Source organism: Triplophysa rosa, linkage group LG13, assembly GCF_024868665.1.
Source record: "Triplophysa rosa linkage group LG13, Trosa_1v2, whole genome shotgun sequence".
Classification (NCBI taxonomy): Eukaryota; Metazoa; Chordata; class Actinopteri; order Cypriniformes; family Nemacheilidae; genus Triplophysa; species Triplophysa rosa.
Window position 1 is genome coordinate 3217757 of NC_079902.1, and position 12870 is coordinate 3230626.

The following is a 12870-nucleotide window of genomic DNA, read 5'->3' on the forward strand; positions in this document are numbered from 1 at the left end:
TTGACGTCATCGTAGGGAAAACTCCACCCACAACAGGCAACTACCTGCCCTATTAGCAAAGACACACCCCAGGGTTAGAAGTACAGAGTCTGCCATTGTTGTATTCTCGCTGTAGTGTTTATATGATTGTACGATGTCTGTGCCAAAGAGGCATTACAAATGTAGTGTTTTGGGATGTACCAATGAGCATAAAAGTTTTCATAGACTTCCACCATCTGACTCACTGAGGACATCCTGGTTAAATTTCTATTTTTGAGGGAAATTTTATTTCTGCTGTGAAAGCTGTTCTGTGTAGTACACTGATATAGTGTTTGTTTACATATTTCTAAAAACACTTCTATGTCCTTTGAAGTCTTGTGGCCTGAATCACGAAGGTGGATTGGTTTTGAGCGGGTTTCATCACCATGGTAACTTGGTCTACACGGCTAACCTGCTCCGGAGCAGGTTTTATTCTGGGTTAGAGATCGCAAACCAAAACTGGACCAATCAGCTCTGAGAAAAGTTATAAACACAACACTTGTTTTTGCCTCTATTTTTCATGAGCTGAACTCAAAGATCTAAGACTTTTTCTATGTACACAAAAGGCCTATTTCTCTCAAGTATTTTTCACAAATCTGTCTAAATCTGTGTTAGTGAGCACTTCTCCTTTGCCGAGATAATCCATCCACCTCACAGGTGTGGCATCTCAAGATGCTGATTAGACAGCATGATTATTGTACAGGTGTGCCTTAGGCTGGCCACAATAAAATGCCACTCTAAAATGTGCAGTTTTACTGTATTGGAGGGTCTGAAATTTTGAGCTGAACTAAAAATTATGCACAGGTGTGCCTTAGGCTGGCCACAATAAATGGCCACTCTAAAATGTGCAGTTTTATCACACAGCACAATTCCACAGGTGTCGCAAGTTTTGAGGGAGCGTGCAATTGGCATGCTGACTGCAGGAATGTCCACCAGAGCTGTTGCCCGTGAATTGAATGTTCATTTCTCTACCATAATCCGTCTCCAAAGGCGTTTCAGAGAATTTGGCAGTACATCCAACCGGCCTCACAACCGCAGACCACATGTAACCACACCAGCCCAGGACCTCTACATCCAGCATCTTCACCTCCAAGATCATCTGAGACCATCCCCCAGACAGCTGCTGCAACAATCGGTTTGCATAACCAAAGAATTTCTGCACAAACTATCAGAAACCATCTCAGGGAAGCTAATCTGCATGCTCGTCGTCCTCATCGGGGTCTCGACCTGACTGCAGTTTGTGGTCGTAACCGACTTGAGTGGGCAAATGCTCACATTCGATGGCGTCTGGCACTTTGGAGAGGTGTTCTCTTCACGGATGAATCCCGGTTTTCACTGTACATGGCAGATGGCAGACAACGTGTATGGCGTCGTGTGGTTGAGCTGTTTGCTGATGTCAACGTTGTGGATCGAGTGGCCCATGGTGGCGGTGGGGTTATGGTATGGACAGGCGTATGTTATGGACAACGAACACAGGTGCATTTTATTAATGGCATTTTGAATGCACAGAGATACCGTGACGAGATCCTGAGGCTCATTGTTGTGCCATTCATCCACGACCATCACCTCATGTTGCAGCATGATAATGCACGGCCCCATTTTGCGAGGATCTGTACACAATTTCTGGAAGCTGAAAACATCCCAGTTCTTGCATGACCAGCATACTCACCGGACATGTCACCCATTGAGCATGTTTGGGATGCTCTGGATCGGCGTATACGACAACGTGTTCCAGTTCCTGCCAATATCCAGAAACTTCGCACAGCCATTGAAGAGGAGTGGACCAACATTCCACAGGCCGCAATCAGCAACCTGATCAACTCTATGCGAAGGAGATGTGTTGCACTGCGTGAGGCAAATGGTGGTCACACCAAATACTGACTGGTTTTCGGACCCCCCCAAAACAGTAAAACTGCACATTTTAGAGTGGCCTTTTATTGTGGCCAGCCTAAGGCACACCTGTGCAATTATCATGCTGTCTAATTGAGATGCCACACCTGTGAGGTGGATGGATTATCTCAGCAACGGAGAAGTGCTCACTAACACAGATTTAGACAGATTTGTGAACAATATTTGACAGAAATAGGCCTTTTGCGTACATAGAAAAAGTCTTAGATCTTTGAGTTCAGCTCATGAAAAATGGGGGCAAAAACAAAAGTGCTGCGTTTATAATTTTGGTCGGTGTATACAGTGAGGGAAATAATTATTTGATCCCCTACTGATTTTATAAGTTTGCCTGCTTACAAAGAAATGAAGGGTCTATAATTTTTATGGTAGGTTTATTTTAACTGATAGACACAGAATATTAAAAAATCAGGGGAAAAAATGTTATATAAAGGTTATAAATTGATTTGCGTTTCAGTCAGTGAAATAAATATTTGATCCCCTACCAACTAGGAAGAATTCTGGCTCTACAGATTGGTTATGTGCCTATATGGACCGCAGATTAGTCCTGTCCCTTTAAGAAAGTACTCCTAAGACAGCTTGTTATGTATATAAAAGATGCCTGCCAACAGAATCTGTATCTTCCATTTCAACCTCTCCACCACCATGGTCAAGACCAAATAGGTTTTAAAGGATGTCAGGGACAAGATTGTAGACCTGCACAAACCTTGAATAGGCTACAGACAGAAGCTTGGTGAGAAGGAGACAACTGTTGGTGCGATTATTTGGAAATAGAAGAAATACAAAATAACTGTCAATTGGCCTTGGTCTGGAGCTCCCTGCAAGATTTCCCCAATGGGGTAAAGATGATCATGAGAAAGGTTAAAGATCAGCCCAGAACTACACGGAAGAAGCTTGTTAATGATATCAGGACAGCTGGGACCACAGTTAGCAACCAAACAATTGGTAACACGCTATGCCACAATAGATTGAAATCCTGAAGCACCCGCAAGGTCCTCCTGCCCAAGAAGGCTCGTCTGAAGTTTGACAATGAACATCAAAATGATTCAGAAAAGGCTTTGGCGAAAGTGCTGGCACTGCTGTGAGGCCAAAACTGACTCCTGTTTTTGGAGGGAGAGAAATACTGACTATGACCCCAAGAACACCATCCCTACAGAGAAGCACCGTGTTGGAAACATTATGCTTTAAAGCTTTTTCTCTGCCAGGGGCACAGGATGACTTCACCGCATTGAGGGGCTGAGGGACAGGCCCATGTACCGTAAAATCTTGGACGAGAACCTCCTCCCCTTAACTAGATCACTGAAGATGGGTAGTGCATGTGCCTTTAACATGACAAAGACCCAAAACATATTGCCAAGACAACCAAAGAGTGGCTTAAGAAGCACATTAAATGTCCTAGCTAGTCTCTAGACCCTAGTCCTATAGAACATCTGTGACGGAGGCTAAAACTCCAATTTGCTGAGCGACAGCCAAGAAACCTTAAAGATTTACAGAGGAGTGGACTAAAATGTATTTGTTTGTCCTGAGCCTGTAACAAATTCTCCATAGATAGCTGCCCCAGTGTATGGAGTTTTGTTCTCAGGTCCAGGACATGTTGAATTTCGTTTTTGCTGCTGGAGGGTCCGTCCTCCCAAGTCTCTCTCAGGACGTCCAAAACCCCTTGGGGCTGGAGTCCAAAGAGAAGCTCAAAGGGGGAAAACCCCGTAGAGGCTTGTGGGACCTCTCGCACAGCGAATAAGAGGGGTTCCAACCATTTATCCCAATTTTTGGCGTTCTCATGAACAAACGTACGAATCATGGTTTTTAACGTGCGATTAAACCGCTCTACCAGGCCGTCTGTTTGGGGGTGAAAAATGTTGGTACGAACTGATTTAATGTCCAATAATTTGTAAAGTTCCTGTATCGTACGTGACATTAACGCCATGCCTTGATCCGTGAGGATCTACTGAGGGATCCCCACGCGGGAGAATACGTGAAACAGTGCCTCCGCCACACTCTTAGCGGAGACGCTGTGGCGCGGCACGGCTTCGAGATATTGGGTTGAATAATCCACCAGGACTAGTGCAAATCGATGTCCTCTCGCTGATCGCTCTAATGGCCCAATGAGGTACATACTAATTCTATCGAAGGGGACCTGCTTTAGCGGTAAGGGGCGCTTTTGGGGAGGCTGATGGGTTTACCAACTGACATTCACGACATGAGGCGCACCACCTGTGCACATTATCGTGAATGCCCGGCCAAAAGAATCGGGCCATTAGGCGATTTAGTGTCGTTGTCTGTCCTAAATGTCCCGCCATAGGATTACAATGTGCCGCCTGGAAAAGCATTTCCCGGCAGCCCCGTGGAACTAACAACTGTGTTGTATCTTCCTTTGTCTGAGCGTCTTGGGTCACTTGATACAACCGGTCTTTTATAATTGCAAAATAAGGGTAGGAACGCGGTCGGGCAGGTTGGAGAGGCTGACCGTCCACATACCGGACCTGTTTGAAGGCAAATTTGAGTGACTCATCCCGGGACTGTTCTAGGAGAAAGTCATCGCGTTCCGAGAGTATTCGTTCCCCAAGCGACACCCGCACATAAGTACCCCAATAATTCTGCAAAAGCAGGCCAATTAGTTCCCAGAATCAGCGGGTGTCGGAGGTGCGGATTAACCGCTACCTCTATTCTATGCTTTTCTCCCTCTATTCTATGCTTTTCTCCCTCTAGTCTATGCTTTTCTCCCTCTAGTCTATGCTTTTCTCACTGAATTGGAATTTTCTCATCCGAATTGGATGACAGCGGGCATTAAAGGATACTTCACCACATCCCCGTGTACACACACCGTACCTAAACCATGCGGCTATTATCCAATGCCACGGGCCGAATCAGGCTTTGATTGGATATAGGTTTGGTTACAACCTGAATCCACCAGAGCCGGGTATGTACCCCCTTATACTCACAGGAATTTGGTACCAGCCATTCTGACTGGGGGCAGCCTGCGCGGCGTCGGGGACCCGGATCATTGTCCCTACCTCCATCACTGGACACCGATCGATAAAATGGTCCGGATCCCCACAAGCCAGCAGGCCGGCCCAGGCGTCCCCGCCATCCTGGTGGCGGGAAGTGGAGCACGTGGAGGGCGCGGAGAGAGGGTCGACCGTTGGCGTCCTGGAATCCCCGGGGCAGAGCTCAGGATCCTGCCGTGTAGTCCCCTGGGTTCCCGAATCGTCCCCAGGGCAGCACTTGTGGCGGGCCGGGTGGACGGGACCTAGGCAGAGGGACAGGGTGAGAGAGAGAAGAAGAGGGAGAAAAGACCTCCGAAGAGGAGAGAGAGACCGCTGGGAGGGGTTCGCCAACCCCGGGGCACACCACCATCTGATCTTCTGCAAGTTGGATGGCTGAGTCCAGTGACGTCGGATGGTGGCACTGGACCCACTCGGCCGTCCTCTTGGGTAGCCGAGCGATGAACTGCTCCAGCACCACGCGGTCGATGATGTCGTCGACGTCGCCTTTCCCAGCCAGCAGCCATTTGCAGCAGGAGTCTGTTGGGCCATCACGAAGGGTCGCCTGCTTTTGCCCAGCCCCAGCTATCGGAACCGCTGGCGATGTTCCTCCGGGCTTCAGCCGACCCTCTGTAGGATGGCCCTCTTCAGGTCGTTGAAGACCAGGAGGTTCTGGACGGGCAGCGAACAAAATAAACTTGAAAATATCTCTGTGCGATATTTGTGCATCAACTTCTCATTAAACTTAAGCAAATTAACTTTATTCTCATATATGCACAGAGCATCTATTCTTTTACGAGCGCTATCTGCCATCCTAAACTCTTTCTCTGACTCATTCATGTGTTAACCGCCACCCAGTGGAACCATGACGTAAAAACGCTTGGAAATATATTTAAAGTGTCTTGTTTTATTAATTATTTAAAATATCGATGTTTGGTGCCAGCATATCGATTCTCGTATCGCATGGAGGAGGACATCGATACATCGCCATATAGATATATTGTCCCACTCCTACTACTGATGTTGGTCTTGCTTCTGGAAAATAGAAAAAATTCAAAAATTTGAGTTCACACGGAATGACCCTGTAGTATATTATACTGTACTGTGCGGCCTCATGCCTCTCTCTCTCTCGCTCTCTCTCTCTCTCTCTCTCTCTCTCTCTCTCTCTCTATATATATATATATATATATATACAGTATATATATATAGCACCTGATATCGATCACTACCACAAGACTACAAGAGCGATTGTTGCATTTATACAATATTTCGTCGGCACAAATGTGTAGATAAATCAGAAACAACATCATCGGAGTGTATATAAAACCCTCTGGTTTTTAAAGCAACAGGGCACCACTTTCGTCCGCCATGATTTCCAGCCCAGCATAACATTTCAACAATTTCGTTACTGATTCCAAACCATCACGTCTTTTAAATTAGGGCAGTGCTCCTTCAGTGAAGATATTAGTGAGAAAGTTATCAGGACGTGCGTGTTACTGACTTTTGGACCATTGGTGCAACCGGGAGATATGAAACAAAATGAGATCATGAAAGGCAAGCATTTAAACTACACTATTTCTCCGTGTTTTCGTAAGCCTGTCTCTGATGCTGCTGGCGCTTCGGGTGATGCTGCTGGCGCTTCGGGTGATGCTGCTGGCACTTCGGGTGATGCTGCAGCAGGCGTTACAGAAAATGAGCCAGACTCATGCTACACTGTACGCGGGGTCCCCATCTCTCGCGATAGTTGTCCCGGGGTCGCAATTGCGCACTCTGTTCGCCAGTGTATTATACTTTCTGCTGATAAATCACCCCACTTTTAAAACCACTGCGTCGTCTTTAATAAAATTAGCATATTTGTTATCATTAACATAACTGTAAGGGGATTGTTGGCATATTAAATTGTATTAGCCAACGTCACAAACGTTAGTTTGTGTGATGAATACATAAGGGAGAGATAACTTATACTACAATGTTCATAATTGTTTTAGATGATAAGAGATGAGAACTCCTGGCCAGCTAGGTGAAAGTCAGGCTAGAGACACTGTCAGCAATCTATACGTGCAACGGGTGCTTGATAAAACTGGACAAATGTTAATTATTATAGATAACTATCAATGTCAATAATAGGTGCAACTTGCAATCATAAGTGTGACCCAGTGTGTGAAAACTAGGCTAAAACTCTAGTTATTAGAGACGAGCATCAGAGTTTGATTTTCACCATTTATTTCAATTTGATTTACTGTAAGTCTTTGACATGGCCTTAGTCAAAATAAATCAAAATCTAAAGATTGTACTTTCACAGGATATTCTTTACGTTATGTTGGTTGCCCTGCTGAAAAAATAATAGAACCCTGCCCAAAACACAATATGCAGATGGGAATCAATAGATCACCCATTAATGCCAAAGACATTTTTAAAAATTTTGTAATATAAAAAATTGTGGTTCAAAATGGTATTTTAATGGAAACCACTAGAATTTATGTAATACTATTTTTAGCAGGGTGGGTTTATGTAAAAATATTACATCACAAATAAATGACTATAGCTGGGTTTTCACATGGATCACAAATGTGTATTGAAAATTGCCAGCTGATAAAACCTGTGCTTTAGGGATTGTATACATATACCATCTAAGGCTAAATAAAACTCTCAACTGACTGATTTAGACAATGATTTACAAAACCAGCAAATCCCCCCAGCTGTCATTGGCTATTGAAATCTCGCTTGCAATAAATCTTTCAGAATGCTCTTGATTACAGGCATACCCTATCTATGCATTCGTGAGTGTGGTGTGGTGCTCATGGGTTGTCGATCTGGGATGGATGAGTAGGCTGGGGGGGAATCCGAGTATACTCACTACAATACAAAAAACTAGGTTACAGTTAGGGCTGCATGATTCATGCTAAAATGTGAATCACGATTTTTCTTCATGCGAATTGAGATCACGATTCTCGTATTTTTTTAACCAAAATATTTATTGCACTCAAGTAAAAAACTGTACATTCAGTTATTATAAAGTACTGGACTTTTAACACTACTATTTTAAAGCACATCTTTAAAACTAAATTATTGTATGCTACTTTTTCCCTTCATCTGTTGTGAACAACTCGTACAAGAATAAGTTCGCTCACTCACTCACTTTTGGCCCGTCCTTTGTTGTTTTATGAACAGAGATCTTTATTATGCTGCTGCCCCTTTGAGAGCGAGTATATGGATATACAGATCTAATTTACTGTGACACGTGTGTTTTGTTTCCCAACTGTTTACATTCAGGGTTAAGTTACCACTACAGAAGACCCTAGAGTTGTCACATCTTATTAACGCTTCTTCACTTCATCTGTAATGATTTTATAATATACAAAAAATGTTCAAAAAAACATTTATATGTGTTCCTACATTTTTGCTTCCCTCAGATCGCAACCTAGTTTAAATATTTTAAGTTTACACACCGGATGCCCGGATCGCGTGTTATGCTCGGCTCACATCACCATATTAAAATGTTTCAAAACTGGTGAGCCACAGAATTCATTAACATTTCTTACATTAGGTATAAAAATACCAAAGTAATATTAAATTATTAACAAAACTTGTTCGGAGCGGTTGTTCTTTGTAAATTCATTTGTTCGTTAAAAATATATCAATTAATGTTAATTTCAACAACTTGAAACATGAAAATGTACATTTCACTCCAACTAATGTTAATGAATTTGGACTTAGCGTAAGACTGGTACATTTTTCCATACCTAAAAGCCTGAATTTTCCTTCAAAGTTGAAAAGGGTTGTCGCCTTGAAGTTACAGCCTGCAAATAAATTCGCACGGATGCTTTTTTTTGTTTGTTTTAAAATGCGCTGTCATTCCTTAGTTACCTTAGTTGAAATAACTACCTTATTTATTGATGCAAATGCAATGCAAAGCTAAACAAGACAGACACTGACCATGAACGACAAAGAAAACAATATTTATATATGGTGCTGATCAGCAGGATTGGTAAAGACATTCCTCAGATGACGGTCACGTAATAAACATTGAAACAAGCACTACAATTGCTCCGTTTTTGTTGCAGGGTATTTTTTAGGATCTTTACAGTCGGCATGGAGGTATCAAGCCGGTTTACTTTATTATCAACATTATAAAAAATAAAGCCAGATATTCTCGTCAGATCGGGGTTTTGTTACCGGAGTTAGAAGAGCAGCTCGTTTTTTCCGCTGTCGGCTTGTTAACCTGCTAAGGAACTTTCACCAGAGTAAAATAGGCCTATATGCTTGTTTATTTTGTTTTGTATGTTTTCTTTTTGTATTATACCCTCCCGCGCAGGTTTAAATGCAGTTTTTATGTATTTTTTCTTTTTTCCAACGTTGCTAAAAACCATATACAGGATATAATATTAATGCGTTATGAATATTTAAAGATAATTATAGGCTTGATGTGAAATTGTGACTAAACAAAAACGTAACACCCTGTTACAAATGTTTTAACACCCTGTTGCAAATGTTGTTTCCTACATTAGCTTCATACTGCATACAATTCAATCAACACATTTCGTTACCGTTGCAGTTTTGTAATTTAGCTAGGGAAATTCTTGCATTCTGCAGACAAAACAAATTTTGGTTGCAAGAGTGAGCGCTCACTCGTCTGCTCTGCCGGACCTTCTCTTCAGAAGTCGATGCATTGAATGCACCTCTTACCTGCGCATTATGGCTTTGTGGGGCAGGGGCACTGATAGATGAGCGAATGGCTGAAGTAAGGGATGTGAAATGGAGTGACTGGGTGCACCACTTGCGCAATATAACATTTCTATAACATTATATATTGATCAGTTTGGCAGTCACACCAAATGCACCATTTGGTCGCAGTCTAGAGCCCTGAGAGAACAAAAATAGTATAACAAAAATCATTCCCAATCTCTGGCCTGATTGGTGAATTAACAGTATTTTGTTCTACACTTCGATTGTGACCAATTACACAATGCATCGTGATATTAATGCAGGGAAATACACGGAAGTGAATCTCTATCATTTAGAAATTAGTTCGCATTCATGTATGAATCGAAATCGAGATCGATTTTTCGATTAATTGTGCAGCCCTAGTTACAGTCGGAACAAAGACGTTTTATTTACCCACTTAAATGCACATACCCATCATGCAGTGGCTAAGAGCCACTGTGCAGTGGCAGTCATCACTGCTTAAAGTTATATTTTTGTTTTGTTAGTCGTGCAGTCATCACTAGGAATACATGTGAATCCATTTCCAGTCTTGTTTTCTTTTAAATGTGCTGCTGCTTTGTCTGAGGTCTATTAATGTAGTTAAGTGACATCCTATAGAGCCATGTGCTTTCCAGTCTAACCCTAACTGTCTCTCTCACAGGAGCAGTTTGTGGATAAGACTCCATACACCATCATGTTTGGGCCTGATAAGTGTGGTGAGGATTACAAACTACACTTCATCTTTAGACACAAGAACCCCAAAACAGGCGAGCTTGAGGAGAAACATGCCAAGAAGCCTGATGCAGACCTGCGCACATACTACACCGACAAGAAGACTCACCTCTACACACTGGGTAACAACACAAACTTTTACATGCATACTGATGAGAATTTTTATTTAAGAACTGCTGTATTGCACATACCAATAATATCTCAGGTGGAAAGTTTGACTGATAGTTCATTTATAATTTAAATTACGTTTGCCTTTTAATTTAATGCTGCAACCCAAAACCTTTTTGAGTTAAAATAAACAAAAATCAACTATTGTGCAAGCACATTAAAGTTCATTGTTAAAAACCCATGGATTTACTGTATTACACGTAAGGATTTTAACATCAACTACTACAGTCTGTTGTCATCACTTCAAGATGTGATGCAGATGTGATTGAGCCACAGCATGTCAGCTACTGAAGAATGATCTATTGGTGAAAGCGTTAGCATTAGCTAATGCTTAAGAATAGACATCAGGGGGCTTCCGGTAGTGTGTGAACACTGATGGCTGCGTGAGTGTAACTGTGCGTTCAGACCGCCGCCGTCGAGAGCGTCAAAAATCACTCTGGCCGCCCTGCCAACAACGCTGTAGAAAGAGTCTTGGGGGCGCTGACGCTAGATCGAAATCTTATCTTGTATTTAAAGGGGCTGCAAGCAAACAAGCTTGTTGATCTTGTGCAGACTGACCACAAGAAATTGATCGGTGGAAAGAACTTTATTGTAGTTACACGTTTGCTAACGAAATAAACCAATTAAAAGCCATTTGTGTGGTGTGGCTTTTGTGTTCATGGTTTAGTGCTAGTCTAATTTCAACATTATAGGAGACATTTACTAGCCTTGGTATTTAAGTAACATTAATTTGTGTGCAACCTACATTACAAACTCTCCTGGTCGAAGTGTAACGTTAGCTTTAATGCAGTTGGTCAAAGCGGAAATATTCTGCAGCAGTAACACTGTTTTGCATGTTCTGGTGCTAAAGTTAGCATGAAATTCCTGCTTATTTACAGAAAATGTATAACGTTAATACACATCATCAGCAACTCACCAGGAACACAAACAATCTCAGACACCTTGGTCCACGCATCATTTTTTTATTATTTATGTCCCTGTACGCAAACAGGGACACGTCGTATAGGATTGGGAAACCCGCCACAGCAATTATCAACTTCTCCTCCATTTTGCTTGGGAACTAATGTGGTCGGAACCAAAGTTTACAGGGCTGCTTTCTCTGGAATCATCTCAAGCGATGGACTTCTACATTCCGATTGGTTGCCGCCGAACCGCGTCATAGCTCATTACCATAAAGTTGACCTGATTTCAACTCTCCATGACGCGCGTCCTCAACGGCCAAGACGTGCTGTGCCGCTGCTCACCGCCGGCTCACATTGAAAATGAATGACTTCCGGCCACTTTGACGCTCTCAACGGTGGCGGTCTGAACGCACAGTAAAGCTCTCCCATCAAATAGTTCTAAAAGCCCCTAAATATTTAAATATTCAACAACATTTCATATAGAACACTACAATGGAGTGCGGGGCAGGTATGGAAACGAGGGAGAAACAAAAGAAAGCCCCAGGGCGCCAAGAAAAGCCTGGGGAAGAAACTGATGAAGCAGAGCCGACCGTGAGCCTAAATGCTAACGCAGATGGTGAAACTAGCCTGGAAAAGATACTCATCGAGCTGAGAGAATTCAGGAAGGAAAATAACGGAAAAACTAGCGGACATCAAAGAAGACCTGAAAAACACAAACAAAGAGGATAGAAGAAGCTGAGGGTCGAATCGCGGACGTCGAGGACCATATGCAGCAGACTGATGAGGTGCTGTCTGAAATACCGAAACTGCAGGCTCAACTCGAAGCGAAGTTAACGGATCAGGAAGTCAGGTCAAGGCAGGAAAATATTAGTTTATATGGAATTCCGGAGGGAAGCGAAAATGGCTTATCTACAATCAAGTTTGTTGAAGAATTACTGAAAGAACGTCTGGGCCTGAACCAATCGACGGGCCTCCACATTCTGAGAGCTCATAAAGCTTTGACGCCAAAACCCACGGACAGTACGAGACCTTGCTCTGTTATTGCCAAATTCCTGAGCTTCAAAACGAAAGAAGACAATCTGGGGCAGGTGTGGAAAAAAGGTGGGCTGAAATGGAAAAATGCGAGAATTACATGTGACCACGATTATCCTCCCGACGTCTTAAAGAAGCGAAAGGAATACAGTCAGGCAAAAGCAGTTTTGAAGGAAATAAAAATCAGATTCCAGACTCCATACCCAGCGAAACTCAGGGTATTCTATGAAGGCGAGACAGTGCTTTATAGTTCGGCTGAGGAAGCGACAAAGGACATGAAGGAGAGGGGGCTACAGGTGGAAGTTGTTCGACCACAACAGACGGCACTAGAACGCCTTCAGAGCAGAGCATGGACAACGAAAAGGGGACGAGCCCAAGCAAACACTAATGCAATGCCAGAGTTTGTGGAGGGACTGAAAAGTTTTAGA

At 43.0% G+C, this 12870-nt stretch overlaps 1 protein-coding gene across 4 annotated transcripts in view; it reads left to right on the forward strand.

The window, feature by feature from the left end:
• canx (calnexin) overlaps window positions 1-12870 on the forward strand; it is a 91435-nt gene that overhangs the window by 46406 nt on the left and 32159 nt on the right. For all 4 annotated transcript variants that reach the window (XM_057348846.1, XM_057348847.1, XM_057348845.1 and 1 more), the window contains one exon: window positions 10270-10462. In XM_057348846.1, coding sequence (XP_057204829.1) covers window positions 10270-10462 — 193 coding nt within the window. The remainder of the gene's footprint in view (window positions 1-10269; window positions 10463-12870) is intronic.